Genomic DNA, 16,983 nt, shown 5'->3' on the forward strand with positions numbered 1-16,983 from the left:
AGAAGAATATATATTATTTTCAAGTACACATGGAATATTCACCAAGATAGACCATAAAACAACCTGTAACAAATGTAAAAGAATTTATATCATGCAAAGTATATTCTCTACTCATAATGGAATTACAGAATACAACAAGGGATATCTGCAAATTCTCCAAACATTTGGAGATTAAACACATTTTGCCTAGCTCATGTTTCACAATAAATTCTTGAGGGAAATTAGAAAATATTTTGAAGGGAATTAAAATAAAACTACAACATATTAGAGATTGTGGGGCTCAGCTGATGCAGTATGTAGAGAGAAATTTATGTCATTAAATGCTTAAATTAGAAAGCAAGACAGCTCAACTCAATAATCTACATTTCCACTGTAAGAAACTAGAAAAAGAAAAGTAAATTAAACCCTAGGCAACAGAAGGGTGGGAACTATATAGGTAAAAGCAGAAATCAGTGAAATTGACATTAGGAAAATAGTAATTAATATCAATGGTCACAAAAGCTGTTTCTTTGAAAAGATCAGAGAAACTGAAATACCCAATGATATTTAAAAAGTTGTTGAGAAGCAATGGCTTTGGACACTGTTAAAGTATAAGAAACTGTAGATATAGACTAAGGGATATATGTTACATGAGTTTTCAGAAAGCGTAAAAATGACAGAACACATATTCTAAATCATAAATAAATGTCTTGTAATGTAGTAGTAATGTGTAATTGTTTAAACGTTTGGAATAATGAGCAAATCATGTAGATCTACAGCAAATGCATGTAACGGGACAAGGTGATAATGTGCAAAAATAAGGAATAGTTACTGTTTTGCAAGGGGAAAATTCTGGTTATATATAAAACAAAGTTGGTTTAAAAAAGTGTTGGTAAAGGTACTGGTATTTATTATTTCTATTTTATTCTTTTTTGGAGAATGTGAACCTATATTTTTAAAAGGAAAAATAAAAATATTATAAGATTATTCCATTGCAAATAAATTATGTGCACATTTTTTGTAACTGAAAATCTGCAGAAACATCTTTGGAACAAAATCGTTTGGTAAAAAACAGGGATTAATGAGTTTCAAAAAGAACAAAGGACAAATGATACAGTGGTAAGAAAATTCCTGAGGCACAAGAATATGGAATCATATCAATATCAGAGAAACCATTCATGGCTTTATTAGGACAGTGTGTGAATGACAGTGTTAAAATGGAGAAATTGTCAATGCACAAAGGAAGTATGAAAGATATAGCTAACAACCAAGCGTGTATTATCTACGGCAGAGAAGTTTTAATAAAAATTAAAAATCACAGTTCTTTTTACATGGTGTTCAGTTTCTGAAAGACAAGCACGTATTAACTTAGAAGCTATGTGCTGAATAATAGTCCATTAAAGAAAATGTGAGTCGTTGTTATGAAAATATTACTTCATAGTTAGGAAAATCAGTGTTTTTAAAAAGTGCACTTTCACTCATGATTCAGAATTAATGGCATTCATGACTGAAAAACATATTTTAAATAACAATTTATTATGAGGTGTTACAAGAGAATATAAACAAGTTTTGACAAGGGACATATAAACAACACTCAAAATAATGACAGTAGTCATGATAATTCCTCCTGCCAGTATTGCCTACATACAATCCTTCCTATAAATATTAGATCCAATATCATGTCATTGGGAATAAGACTTAAATATAATTTCCCCTTTTAAAGTTTGTTATTAGTTTTTCTGAAAGGATGGTTTTAAAGATATGATAGATTCTTACCTGTGAGGGATTGTATTTGAAACACTGAGAGAAGTTGGATGACAACACATAGCCTACTAATTGGATTTCACAGTTTTTTTTTTTATTTACAGTTACATAATCAGTAAGAATACCAGGGGCTGAAAGAATCCATCAAGAAGTTAATCAATATTACAAACAAAACATCTAGATAATGAGTGTTTATTTTTGGTAATCTAATTCATATTTTTAAATATATAAAGTATTTTGTTATTATAATGGTAATTCTTATGTGCCTTAGATGGCTTAGAAATATTAAAGCACAAATAAGAGAATTTAAAAATCACTTATATTTCTACTAGCAAAAGAAAAATATTGTTGCTATTTCACTGTATATACTTAGTTTTTTGTACATATGTCTATATTAACATATATATGTGTACCACAGCATTTCAATTTGGTTTTAAATTGAATAAGTTGAAATACTGGGACACTGTCATATGTAGAAAATTTAGGTTATATATTTGGATTATAGGACTTCTGATTCTAGCCATGATGGAGTAAAAGGGACCAAATTTACACACCTACCTCAAACAACTAAAAAAAAAAAACAGACAACACACATGAAACAATGATTTTCAGTTTATTGGACATCAGGCAAAGAACAGTGTTCTCTAAGAGATGAAAAACAAGTGAGGTGAGCCCTAAGATTGTTCAAGCTTACTGCCCAGAGAAAGATTGTAGGCCACAGTGTATAATGGAGAGCCCGGCCATCTTCTTGAGTTGAGGAGATGGAGCTGGGAGTCTAGGGGATGCTAGGTGGCAAGAGCTTGCAGGACAAAATTCCAGAGAGGAGAGAGCTCCACAGAGAGAAATCTCCAGAGATCATGCAGATCTGGGAATTATTCCTGTTCCCATTAGTCAGAGTGGAAAACCTCCTAGTTCATCGGGCTCAGTTAGAATACACAGAGTGGTTTTGCCTTAAAAGAGAGGAACTATTAGCCATAATCTAAGCACTGTTTTTATCTCACTTAACAAAGTTTAAAAGTAAGACCCAAAAGGACCAGTAACTTGTTTCCAAGTAACTTAATTGTGTCCCTGAAAAAAGCTTAAGAATATTTATTTATAGAAACACAAAAATATCTAGCATTTAAGAAAGTAAAATTCACAATGTCTGACATCCAGTCAAAATTGCCAGCCGGGACTTCCCTGGTGGTCCAGTGGTTAAGACTTCGCCCTCTAATGCAGGGGGTGTGGGTTTGATCCCTGGTCAGGGAACTAGATCCCACATGCCTCAGGGCCAAAAAACCAAAACATAAAACAGAAGCAATATTATAACAAATTCAATAAAGACTTTAAAAATGGTCCACATCAAAAAAAAAATCTTAAAAACAAAAACAGAAAACAAAATTGCCAGCCATTCAAAGAAGCAGGAAAGTAGGAACAGTAATGAGGAGAAAAATAAATAAAACTGACCCAGAAATAAGGCAGATGATAGAGTTAGTAGACAAGGACTTTAAAACAGTGTTATATATAACTGTGTTCCATATGTTCAAATGATAAGACAAAATTTTAAACATGCTAAATAGGGACATGAAAGATATAAAAAAGAGCCTAAATAAATTTTGAGATATGAAGGCTACAATGTCTGAATTGAAAAGATATACTGGTTTGGACTAATGGCACATTGTGACATGTAAGAAGAAAAGATTAGTGAACTTGAGGATATAGCAATAAAACTTTCCAGAAAAAACACACCCTGAGAAAACAACACTGAAAACAATGAATAGAGCATTAGCAAGTTGTGAGACAACTTCTAGTGACCTATGCACATATATTTGGAAACCCCAAAGGGGAGGAAAAATGGGAGATAGAAAAAATATTTGAATGACAAATCTCTAAACTGGATAAAAACTATAAACCCACAGATTCAAAAAGCAAAAGAATGCCAAGAACAAGAAATATGGAAAACAAGACTATACCAAGGCCCACAATATTCAAGTTACTTAAAATCAGTGATGAAGAGAAAATCTTAAAAGCACCAAGAGAAAAGAAGGCACTTTACTACAGAGGAACAAACATAAGGATAAGAGTAGATTTCTTGTCAAAAACAATGATTGGGTTGTTTGGTTTTGTTGTTGTTGTTGTTGCTGAGTTGTATGAGCTGTTTGTGTATTTTGGAAATTAAGCCCTTGTTGGTCGCATCATCTGCAAATATTTTCTCCCAGTCTGTAGGTTACCTTTTTGTTTTGTTTATGGTTTCCTTTGTTGTACAAAAGCTTGTAAGTTTGATTATGTCTCATTTGTTTATTTTTGCTTTTATTTTTATTGGCTTGGGAGACTGAGCTAAGAAAACATTGGTACGATTTATGTAAGAGAATGTTTTGCCTATGTTCTCTTCTAGGAGTTTTATGGTGTCATGTCTTATATTCAAGTCTTTAAGCTATTTTGAGTTTATTTTTGCTTATGGTGTGAGGGTGTGTTCTAACTTCATTTATTTACCTGCAGCTGTCCGACTTTCCCAACGCCACTTGCTGAAGAGACTGTCTTTTCCCCATTGTATATTCTTGCCTCCTTTGTCAACAATTAATTGACGGTAGGTGTGTGGGTTTATTTCTGGGCTCTCTATTCTTTTTTCCATTGATCTGTATGCCTGTTTTTGTGCCAATACCATGCTGTTTTGATTACTGTAGCTTTGTAGTATTGTCTGAAGTCTGGGAGATCTATGTCTCCTGCTTTGTTCTTTTACCTCAGGATTGCTTTGGCAATTCTTGGTCTTTTATGGTTCCATATAAATTTTAGGATTATTTGTTTTAGTTCTTTGAAAAATGTCATGGGTAATTTGATAAGAATCACATTAAATCTGTAGATTGTTTTGGGTAGTATGGCCATTTTAACAATATTAATTCTTGAGGGAGGCTTTGGGTTTTGACCTCCTAGGTAAGCTCATTAATCTGTGCCATGTGTTCATGGCCAGTTTCAAATAAGATGCGCCATTAAAATCCTGCTGCAAATATCAGGGTGGTTTCTAACTTCAGGGTTATATCCAAGAACTGGTCAATTACATGCCAAGTTAGACTCTACTCATAAACTCATTTAGAAAGCAGAGAGTTTGTTGCAGATACCTGGGTGGGGGGCAGAGGTAATGCCAGATGTCTAAACATCACTGTCCAATGTGAACACTTATGCCAAAGGGACACTGTAAGTGGGCAGTGGGTTGAGACAGCCTGGGTACTTCTGCCAGGAGTAGAAATGCTTTATGTCAGGGGGAGGGCAAGAGATATGGGCTGTTTCGTTGGGAGTGGGCACAGATTTCAGAAGAGGTAGCAGTGATGAGCTGGTAAGTCAGTCAGGTTCCAGAGTTGGACTGGAGGGCACATAGGGGAATATCAGGGGATGGGTGCCGTCATGTGGGAAGGTGCTGGGACTAGACAGACATCTGGCACCTCAGCTCTCAGGGGACCCTGGAACTCAGGCAGGAGGACCCTATGTTAATAAAGCCCACAAACAATACCCAAATCCTGTTTGATTGACTTTGTCACCTTCCTTCTTTAGGACTGCTTTTAGTACCTTGGGCATAGGGTCCTTCTTTTGGTCACCTGAGAGAATTTATGGAGTACTGATAAGAGAAATGATTTGGAGTCAGAAGGTTGGTATCAGGCTCCAGACGAATTTAGACTAGGGATCCAGTCCCTGCCCTGTCACTTATTAACCATGTAATCATGGGAAAATTACCAAGCCCTATGGCCTCAGGTTTTTCATCTGTGAAGCAAGTGGGTTTGATGAGCCCTGTCTTGTAGGACTGCTGGAATGTATGTAATGTCTGTAAAGCACCTCACACAGTGCCTGGTTCAATCTTTAATGATTAGCTGTTATGGTAGTTGCCCCATATCCGCCATTTTGCTTTCTGCAGTTTCAGTTACCTGAGATCAACCAGGGTCTGAAAATATTAAATACAAAATTCGAGAAATAAACAATTCATAAGTTTTAAATCATGCCGTCCCACTCCATCCTGTCCAGGACATGAATCATCCCTTTGTTCAGAATATCCACACTATATATGCTACTCACCCATTAGTATAGGAAAAAAACGTAGTATATGTGAAGTTCAGTACTCTCCACAGTGTCAGGCACCCACAGGGGGTCTTGGAACATAATCCCTGGCAGATAAGGGGGGACTACTGTATTTCTATTATTAATTTGACCCCAGGCCCTCCTACCCTCTACTCTAGAAGTTGCTGCTGTTGTCATCCAGTACATCTTAGAGAATACTCAATGCAATAGGACATGTAATACCAAAATCAGCCAACCATGCTGCTTTGTAAATAAAACTCAGTAAATTTTCCTTCTTAGAGGATATATTTTTAAATTTAGGTGTAGGGAAGTCTTCCCCAGCTGGATGCAACTCAAAGCTCCTAGAATTTGAGCCAAAGACCAACTCTGTCCCTACCTCCCAGCTGCTCTTCCATCCAAATCGCTATTTTCATTAATCCCCCCCAAATCTATACATGGCTCAGAACTGGCCAAATTACATTAAAGGTAATCTAATTAAAATGTCTTCTAACAGAGTCATCACTGGCTCTCCCAGGCCAGGGAAAAGGGTGCCTGCACAGTGACTTCTGCACATCATTCAAAAGATATTCACCCTTATTTCTCAGGAAACCCTTGCAGATGATATTTATAAAACAGCTATGTCTTGTGTTCAACTGCACTGGGACAAGAGTACAAGACAAATTCCTTACTTGCCCCAGGAAGTGATTTCTCTCTGGTGATTTCTCTCTGCCAAGAGCAGTTTTTCTATGTAGGTTTTTCTCTCACTCCTAGGATACACCGTCTGGGAGTCTGGCCACTGCCACCACCCAGCTTCATTACCGTCACCTCCCACAGAAGGAACCCCTGCTTCCCAAAGCCCCAAACTGCCCTGGTTTGGTGCACTTACACTTGAGTGCTTGCTCCTGGAGCCCCACTGCCTTGTCCCATTTTCCCTTGTTCTGTGGGACTTAGGGGACATCTCTACATCTTCCTCATGTGACTGTGGCTCCTAGACCATCACTCTAGGTGTGGGTGTGTCCTGCTTTTCTTAGTGTCCCCACTACTAACACAGGGCCTTCCGGAGAGCAGAGGCTCCATGAAGGTCTGTGGAATAAATGAGCCAGTGAGCAGAGATTTCATTTATTACTATTTAATTTCTTCTACATTCTTGAATAAGCTAAGAAAATCCAAGTACATATCTTAATTTTACAGAATAGACTAAAAATGATGAGAATTAAAAAATAAACCACTTAATTTTTTTCTCTATTTTACTAAGCTTTTTCACATTTCCAAGGAAATTCCTATTCTAATGCCATCTTACCTTGTTACAGACTACAAATAAAATGGAAGGTTTCCCAATTCATTTTACAAAATAGCAAAACTCTTTCTCCTAAACTGGACAGAAAACAATAAATGTGTGACCAATGTCATTCATAAACTTAGATTCTGAGGCTAGCAGACTTTCTAGTTAAGCAACAACATTTCAAAATACCAAAAATAAAGGAAGATAAAGTTCTAAGTCACCCAATGGAACAGAAACAGAAAGATGTTATTCACTATGATTCCCTCATCCCAAGTCTGGCCCTCTACTACTTAGATCATTGACTGCCCTCTTAAAACACAAAGTGAAGAATCTGCCTTAGACTTCACTCAGGGCAGAAAGGGCTGCTGGACATGGCACTAGAACTTGCACTGGCCATGGAAGTAGTATTATCTGTGGTGGCAAATCTAGACTGGGCTCTCTCTTCCTGATCTCTCAAAGCCTCTTCATACCACAGAGGGAAGGATCTAGGGTCACTTCCATTGACCTTGGCCAAAAACTCCAGGAGACTCATCTTGCTGATCTCTGCGTGGGCCCGGGGACCCCAAAGAAACTCATAGCGTGCAGGATCGCTGTTGGGCACCTGTCGGTACTCCAGGTACTGCTCCTGCACCCATACTTTGGTAATGAGCTCCCTGGGCTCCCCGTAGATAACGTGCTCCCTCCCGGCACACACCCCCATCAGATTCAGCGATTCCCACACCTCCTCCTCAGGGACACAGTTGTCATTCATAAAGATTATACTCAGGATAAATACCAGAAGGCCGGTCTTGGGCATGCTCTGCCCATCGCTCAGCATCACATCATAGGTGAGGCCCAGGGTGGTGACCAGGACATAAGAATGGTCGCTGGGGTCCAATTCCTTCACATCAATACCAAAGACCAGCTGCATGCACTCCAAGGCTTCACTGAAGATCACAGGGAAGTGTTCCTCGTAATCTTTGATGATGATATTCAGCATTTCTGCCTCTGTGATCGTCTCCTTGGTGCAATACTTGAGGAGCAGAAACTCCACCAGATCACCCACCTTGTCATCAATCGCATTTCTGAGAAAGGACTCAGCATCTGGCAGGGCCTGCGAGGTGCTCGGACCCTCTTCTTTTGGGCTGCTGGAGCCATCGTCGGATTGGCTCAATGGAGTAGAGACAACAGCAGTGGGGGATGGGGAGGGGAAATCACTCGAAGGGCTCTGTGAAGGACTCAGGGTCTCAAGAAGAGCATAAGGCTCCTCTGGGGAGCTCAAGATCAGAGGACTGTGAAAGGGAGAGGAGGAGAAGGAGGAGGGAAAAGAGGAGGAGCAGGTGGAGGAGGATGAGGAAGAATCCTCTTGCACAGCCATGGGAACACTTTGGGCCTCATGGCCTTCCTCAAGCATGTAGCGCCGTCGCTTTGGAGCACGAGGCATGATGACTGGTGTCAGGAAGCCGACTGGAGTGTGGGCAGGGGTGACAGGTGGGGACCACGGGCCTGTGGGAGAGAGGGGATGTGAGTAGCCTCGGCTGAGAAACGCACCCTGGGCAGCTCTGACAAAGGCCACTTACAGGGCTCGCCTGGAGGGGTGCCCTCGGGCCTCACAGGGGCGCTCCTCCTGGGCGGCCTGTCTCCTGCCAACCTGAAGAAGGAAGCGAGGTGGCCCCTCAGGGTGCAGCCAGCGCAGCCCCAGGTACCGACCGGGGCTGAGAGGGGTGTGGGGAGGTGCGGTGACTTGGGCCTTGTGGGGTCCCCTGTGTTCTGGGAGGGGGAGCCCCTGGGTGCACACTCAGGGCACGCACCTCACCTTGACTCCTGGCGCTGCCTGGGCCTCCTCTGCTCTGTGGCCTGAGGACACGTGCCTCAGACCTGGGCCTTCGCCTCCCGGTTCCTGGAGCCCCTGTAAGAGGAATGGAGGGCGCACCTCGGGTGTAGATTGTGGCACAGCCCTGGGCCCCTCGATGCTGGTAGGAGGGGTGGGCCGGACTCTGTGGGCCCCCCATTGTTCCGGGGATTGGGCCCCACCAGTCCTCTCTCGGGGTCCACACCTTGACCCCGGCAGATCCTGGGACTCCTCCCTCTGCTGACCTGATGTTTCCCCTCAGACCAAGGTCCTCGCATCCTTAGACGAGTCCATCCCCAACCACGTGGCAGAGGTGAGACCCTGCAACGTCAAGTCAGCCCTGCCCGGGACCTCCCAGGGCTGACAGCATGGGCGAGCTCCTCTGAGGTCCCCTCTGTTCTGGGGCCCAGGGTCCCCTCTGTCCTCCCTCAGGGTCCTCACCTTGACGCCCGGCAGGACCTGGGATCCCCCCCTTTGCCCACCTGAGGCCCTGCCCCTTACCCCAAGTCCCCACTCTCTCTGAGACCCGGATGTCAGGAAATGCTACTTGTGGTCATCCCGCCCCAGGGCCTCACAGGGCCCCCTCTGATTGGAGTCCAGGGTCCCCTCAATCCTCCCACAGGGTCCTCACCTCGACTCCCGGCAGGACCTGGGATCGTCCGTTTGCCCACCTGAGGCCCCGCCCCTTCCACCAAGTCCCCAGTCTCTTGGAGACCCGAATGCGGAAATCAGGACCAGCTGCCTGGTGCCCATCCCGCCCGGGTCCTCCCAGGGCCGACTGAGGGGCAGGAGTCTGTGGGGTTTCCTCAGATTGGGGTCCAGGGTCCCCTCAGTCCTCCCTCAGAGCCCTCACCTTGACTCCTCGCAGAACCTGGGATTCTCTCCTGTGCCCGCCTGAGACCCCACCCCTTATGCCCTCGCCCCAGCCTCTCTGAGACCCCGCCCCTTACACACCCTCCCCAGCCTCTCTGAGACCCGGATGTCAGGAGGTGCTGCACGTGCTCATCCCGCCCTATGGCCTCCCAGGGCCCACTCTGTTCTGGGGCCTAGCTTCCCCTCAGTCCTCCCTCAGGGCCCTCACATTGACTCCTCGCAGGACCTGGGATTCTCTCCCGTGCCCGCCTGAGACCCCACCCCTTATGCCCCCTCCCCAGCCTCTCTGAGTCCCCGCCCCTTACACCCTCTCCCCAGCCTCTCTGAGTCCCCGCCCCTTACACCCCCTCCCCAGCGTCTCTGAGACCCGGATGTCAGGAGGTGCTGCACTTGCTCATCCCGCCCTATGGCCTCCCAGGGCCCACTCTGTTCTGGGGTCCATGTTCCCCTCAGTCCTCCCTCAGGGCCCTCACCTTGACTCCTCGCAGGACCTGGGATTCTCTCCCGTGCCCGCCTGAGACCCCACCCCTTATGCCCCCTCCCCAGCCTCTCTGAGTCCCCGCCCCTTACACCCCCTCCCCAGCCTCTCTGAGTCCCCGCCCCTTACACCCCCTCCCCAGCGTCTCTGAGACCCGGATGTCAGGAGGTGCTGCACTTGCTCATCCCGCCCTATGGCCTCCCAGGGCCCACTCTGTTCTGGGGTCCATGTTCCCCTCAGTCCTCCCTCAGGGCCCTCACCTTGACTCCTCGCAGGACCTGGGATTCTCTCCCGTGCCCGCCTGAGACCCCACCCCTTATGCCCCCTCCCCAGCCTCTCTGAGTCCCCGCCCCTTACACCCCCTCCCCAGCCTCTCTGAGTCCCCGCCCCTTACACCCCCTCCCCAGCCTCTCTGAGTCCCCGCCCCTTACACCCCCTCCCCAGCGTCTCTGAGACCCGGATGTCAGGAAGTGCTGCACGTGCTCATCCCGCCCTGTGGCCTCCCAGGGCCCACTCTGTTCTGGGGCCTAGCTTCCCCTCCGTCCTCCCTCAGGGCCCTCACCTTGACTCCTCGCAGGACCTGGGATTCTCTCCCGTGCCCGCCTGAGACCCCACCCCTTATGCCCCCTCCCCAGCCTCTCTGAGTCCCCGCCCCTTACACCCCCTCCCCAGCCTCTCTGAGACCCGGATGTCAGGAGCTGCTGCACGTGCTCATCCCGCCCTATGGCCTCCCAGGGCCCACTCTGTTCTGGGGTGCAGGTTCCCCTCAGTCCTCCCTCAGTGCTCTCAACTTGACTCCACGCAGGACCTGGGATGCTCTCCTGTGCCCGCCTGAGACCCCACCCCTTACACCCCCTCCCCAGTCTCTCTGAGACCCCGCCCCTTACACCCCCTCCCCAGCCTCTCTGAGACCCCACCCCTTACACACCCTCCCCAGCCTCTCTGAGACCCGGATGTCAGGAGGTGCTGCACGTGTTCATCCCGCCCTGTGGCCTCCCAGGGCCCACTCTGTTCTGGGGCCTAGCTTCCCCTCAGTCCTCCCTCAGGGCCCTCACCTTGACTCCTCGCAGGACCGGGGATTCTCTCCCGTGCCCGCCTGAGACCCCACCCCTTATGCCCCCTCCCCAGTCTCTCTGAGACCCCGCCCCTTACACCCCCTCCCCAGCCTCTCTGAGTCCCCGCCCCTTACACCCCCTCCCCAGCCTCTCTGAGACCCCGGCCCTTACACTCCCTCCCCAGCGTCTCTGAGACCCGGATGTCAGGAAGTGCTACACGTGCTCATCCCGCCCTGTGGCCTCCCAGGGCCCACTCTGTTCTGGGGCCTAGCTTCCCCTCAGTCCTCCCTCAGGGCCCTCACCTTGACTCCTCGCAGGACCTGGGATTCTCTCCCGTGCCCGCCTGAGACCCCACCCCTTATGCCCCCTCCCCAGCCTCTCTGAGTCCCCGCCCCTTACACCCCCTCCCCAGCCTCTCTGAGTCCCCGCCCCTTACACCCCCTCCCCAGCCTCTCTGAGTCCCCGCCCCTTACACCCCCTCCCCAGCGTCTCTGAGACCCGGATGTCAGGAAGTGCTGCACGTGCTCATCCCGCCCTGTGGCCTCCCAGGGCCCACTCTGTTCTGGGGCCTAGCTTCCCCTCAGTCCTCCCTCAGGGCCCTCACCTTGACTCCTCGCAGGACCTGGGATTCTCTCCCGTGCCCGCCTGAGACCCCACCCCTTATGCCCCCTCCCCAGCCTCTCTGAGTCCCCGCCCCTTACACCCTCTCCCCAGCCTCTCTGAGTCCCCGCCCCTTACACCCCCTCCCCAGCGTCTCTGAGACCCGGATGTCAGGAGGTGCTGCACTTGCTCATCCCGCCCTATGGCCTCCCAGGGCCCACTCTGTTCTGGGGTCCATGTTCCCCTCAGTCCTCCCTCAGGGCCCTCACCTTGACTCCTCGCAGGACCTGGGATTCTCTCCCGTGCCCGCCTGAGACCCCTCCCCTTATGCCCCCTCCCCAGCTTCTCTGAGTCCCCGCCCCTTACACCCCGTCCCCAGCCTCTCTGAGTCTCCGCCCCTTACACCCCCTCCCCAGCCTCTCTGAGTCCCCGCCCCTTACACCCCCTCCCCAGCCTCTCTGAGACCCGGATGTCAGGAGGTGCTGCACGTGCTCATCCCGCCCTATGGCCTCCCAGGGCCCACTCTGTTCTGGGGTCCGTGTTCCCCTCAGTCCTCCCTCAGGGCCCTCACCTTGACTCCTTGCAGGACCTGGGATTCTCTCCCGGTGCCCACCAGACACCCCGCCCCTTACGCCCCCTCCCCAGGCTCCTTGAGTCCCCGCCCCTTACACCCCCTCCCCAGCCTCTCTGAGTCCCCGCCCCTTACACCCCCTCCCCAGCCTCTCTGAGTCCCCGCCCCTTACACCCCCTCCCCAGCGTCTCTGAGACCCGGATGTCAGGAGCTGCTGCACGTGCTCATCCCGCCCTATGGCCTCCCAGGGCCCACTCTGTTCTGGGGTCCAGGTTCCCCTCAGTCCTCCCTCAGTGCTCTCAACTTGACTCCACGCAGGACCTGGGATGCTCTCCTGTGCCCGCCTGAGACCCCACCCCTTACACCCCCTCCCCAGTCTCTCTGAGACCCCGCCCCTTACACCCCCTCCCCAGCCTCTCTGAGACCCCGCCCCTTACACACCCTCCCCAGCCTCTCTGAGACCCGGATGTCAGGAGGTGCTGCACGTGTTCATCCCGCCCTGTGGCCTCCCAGGGCCCACTCTGTTCTGGGGCCTAGCTTCCCCTCAGTCCTCCCTCAGGGCCCTCACCTTGACTCCTCGCAGGACCTGGGATTCTCTCCCGTGCCCGCCTGAGACCCCACCCCTTATGCCCCCTCCCCAGCCTCTCTGAGTCCCCGCCCCTTACACCCCCTCCCCAGCCTCTCTGAGTCCCCGCCCCTTACACCCCCTCCCCAGCCTCTCTGAGTCCCCGCCCCTTACACCCCCTCCCCAGCCTCTCTGAGACCCCGGCCCTTACACTCCCTCCCCAGCGTCTCTGAGACCCGGATGTCAGGAAGTGCTGCACGTGCTCATCCCACCCTATGGCCTCCAAGGGCCAAGTCTGTTCTGGGGTCCAGGGTCCCCTCAGTCCTCCCTCAGGGCCCTCACCTTAACTCCACGCCGGACCTGGGATTCTCTCCTCTGCCCACCCGAGGGCCCACCCCTTGTACCACGTCCCCAGTCTCTCTGAGACCCGGATGTCAGGAAATACTACATGTGATCATCCTGCCCCATGGCCTCCCAGAGCCCCCTCTGCTCTGGGGTCCAGGGTCCCCTCAGTTCTCCCTCAGGGCCCTCACCTTAACTCCACGCCGGACCTGGGATTCTCTCCTCTGCCCACCCGAGGGCCCACCCCTTGTACCACGTCCCCAGTCTCTCTGAGACCCGGATGTCAGGAAATACTACATGTGATCATCCTGCCCCATGGCCTCCCAGAGCCCCCTCTGCTCTGGGGTCCAGGGTCCCCTCAGTTCTCCCTCAGGGTCCTCACCTTGAATACTGACAGTTCATGGGCTGTCTCTTCTGCTTACCTGAGTCCAGCCCCTTCAGATCAATGCCTTTCCCTCCCTGAGACCATCTCCCCCAGCAGAAGACAGAGGCCACCATATCAGGCTACAGCTTGTTGGGTCCTCCCTACTCTTATAGCAGGGACAGAGTAGGGCTAACTACTGTTCTGAGGTTGAAGGTCCCTTCCGTCCTTCCTCAGGGTCCTTGTCTTGACTCCTGGCAGGTACTGGGACTCCTTTCTCTGCTGATCTAAAGACACATCCCTCTATCCAAGCCTCACTTCCCTGAGACCTGCATTCCCTGCTTCCCCAGAAGGAAGTCAGGGGCTTCCACATCCCTCTGACTTGGGGCCAATGGGAGCTGACTGCAGGGACAGGGTAAAGCTGGGACCCCTCTCTTCTGGTTTGGGAGGTTCCTTCAATGCTCCTTCAAGATCTTCACCTTGGCTCCCGGCAGGGCCTGAGACTCCTCCCTCTTGTGACCTGAGTATGTCCCCTTCCAGGCAAGGCTCTCACTGCTCTGAGATCCCCAGGGCAGAACTGAGGGAGGCTCACAGCCTGACAGCTCTGCTAGGGGTCTTCCAGAACTGTCATCAGGTGTGGAGCTGGATAGTCTGGACCTTCTGGGAGGATGCCCCAGCCTCAGTCCTCACTCCTGAGGGTCCTCAACTTGGCCCCTGGGTCCTTGGTTAAATGCTGGCTGGGAGAGCTCCCTCCCTCTCTGTCAGCTCTGAGCATCTGGTCAGCTGCATCCCTTGTAGAGAATGATTCTGTAGCACAAACTAGATTCTAGCTGGGGAGCTGCAGCGCCCCTGACCATGGGGGAGGGTCAGAGAAGAAGCAAACCTTTCAATGGAGTCTCTTCACCAGCCAGCCGGACTTCGGAAACATTTTGTTCTAAAAGATTCATTTTCTGCACGGAAGAGGCTGAGCAGCAGCATTAGGGGAGGTCCTGCTCGTTTGAAATTATCTAACATTTCATAGTCCAGAGCACCAACTTTCATTTTCTTAACCCTCATTCCTAGTAAAAAAATTTTTTACATCTCTACCAAGTGTATATTTAGAATATATATAAAATTTCATGAAAGAATACCTACACTTAGTGTGTGGATCACTCTGATAGCTCCTGTTCTATTTCCAGTCCATTCTTTATCTTCTATGAAAATAATTTTTTGAAAAGCCAGTCCTCAGTCACTTGTCAAAAGTTCGGAAATAACAGAAGTAAAACCAATGAATCACTGGAGTAGTAATTAGTAAAAGTTTATTCTGTGCATGCCAAAAAGACAGTTTGTGAACACAGAGCACTCAAACCAAACATGGAATGAGGCTCAGGGGTATATTGTTATAAAGCAGCTTATATAGTGGGAAGGCAGTGACTGTTTATTCTTCACAGTGGTTGGTTATAATATTTGAATTTTCTTAAATGATAGGGAATTGGTTAGTGATTACCTCATATCAATTTTGGGAAACAATTTAAGTTTTGCTTATGATTTCCAGAGGCATAAGCAAGAAGTGACCCAGATCAAGTCAGTCCTGAAAAATAAGCTAAATTAAGCTTTGTTTGTATGACTAAATTGGTTTTATCTGCTCAGGGAATTTTTCAAGGTTAGTCTCCATTTGTTTTTGATTTTAACACAGTAAAATGGTTTCAGGTGGTTATTAGCACAGACTTTGGGGCCCTACTACCTCAATTATCTCATCTCTCCTGCTGTCCTGATACTATCCCAGGGCTACTGGTATCTGTGGTCAGAGGGCCTGCCTCTGGTTTGTGCAATGAAAAAGGCAGAAGTTTAAAATCTTTTCTCCTTATCCATCCTGCCATCTGCATCTCTGCAGCCTACAGCCCCTCCCCAACTTCCACGCTTCTCCCCACCCCTCCTCCCCAAACACAGGAAAGAGCTCCTCACAGCCATCAGTCTTCCCCAGGGGTGTCTCAAGTTTTGTTGTTTAGATTTTGTTGTTGATTTCCGCCCCCCTCCTTTCTATAGTTATTGAGAATTGATTTGGGGAGTGGAAGTCCGCAATCTGAACCTGATGGTCATCTTGGCATCTACAGGTAAGACACTAAATCAGTAAATAATTTAAGGATAATTCACATCTTTGTAATCTTCTGTTCCCCATTAATGAATATGTTTCACTGCACGATTTATTTGGGACTTCTGGCTGAATCAATAAGAAAGCTTTTATATTTGCCTCCATTAATATCTTGTACATGTTTGTTAGGATTCTTTTTAGGTAATTTTCTTGACTTTGTTGCCATTGTGAATGAGGTATTCTCTATTTCATGTTCTAACTAGTTATTGCTTTTAGATGGCAAGCTTCTTGATTTTGCTATAATGATCTTCCATATACATTTCTCTGAAGTCTCTCAATCGTTCAAATACTCCACATATTTTATAGATAATATTGTCACCAAATATTATCTTTCTTTTCAATATTCATATTTCTTTTTATTTTGACATTCATTGCTTTATGTGTCCCAGTGCAGTTTTGAACAGTAGAGGAGAGAACATTCATTTCTGTGTTGTCTGTCCCTGGCTTTAATGGAATTTCTTCTAGTATTTCACATTTAAATGTGTTTGCAATAGACTTTAGGAAATTGAAGTTCTATTCTAATGTTAGCTTACTTTTTTTTTTAAAACCACAAACTTTTGTTGAATTTCTTTCAAAGGCTTTTATGTACCCATTGATGTGATCAAGTGTTTATCCTCCTCTAATTTGTACAGGGAATTATAATTGAAAGTATTTTCTAATGTTAAATCATATTTTTATTCCTCAGACACAGCCCATTTGTTCATTTAATTCACTGCTATGTTGAATATGCTATGAAATTATTTAGAATATTTGCTTCTATGTGAGTGAGCATGGCTTAAGTGTTCTTTTCATGGGGTGTTCTCATCTGGTTTTCGAATCAAGGAGCAATAGCCTGGCAAAATGAGTTGAATAATTGACCGTTTTTATATGCTTTGGAAGAGTTTACATAAGATGGTAATTTGTTTCTCCCTGAATATTTGGTAAAACTGGCTTCCAAAACTGCCTTGTGCTGGAATATTTGATGGTAGCTTGAGTTTTGAATACTGTTTCAGTTTATATTGTTTGATTAATAATAATTAATTGACCACTTTTAAGTGGTCAATTTCACTTAGGATTTCAAATTTAATGGCATAATATTTATAATAAAAACTTTTTATTACAGAAATTATCAAACATCTACAACAATAA

General features: G+C 47.5%; 1 protein-coding gene across 1 annotated transcript; it reads right to left on the minus strand.

Moving 5' to 3' along the window:
* Window positions 1-7,391: 7,391 nt before the first annotated feature.
* LOC132357223 (melanoma-associated antigen 10-like) lies at window positions 7,392-8,471 on the minus strand. Its single transcript, XM_059910497.1, has one exon. It carries the CDS (start codon window positions 8,469-8,471, stop codon window positions 7,392-7,394), a length of 1,080 nt encoding a protein of 359 aa, XP_059766480.1.
* Window positions 8,472-16,983: the final 8,512 nt, after the last annotated feature.

Source organism: Balaenoptera ricei, chromosome X (assembly GCF_028023285.1).
Source record: "Balaenoptera ricei isolate mBalRic1 chromosome X, mBalRic1.hap2, whole genome shotgun sequence".
Lineage (NCBI taxonomy): Eukaryota > Metazoa > Chordata > Mammalia > Artiodactyla > Balaenopteridae > Balaenoptera > Balaenoptera ricei.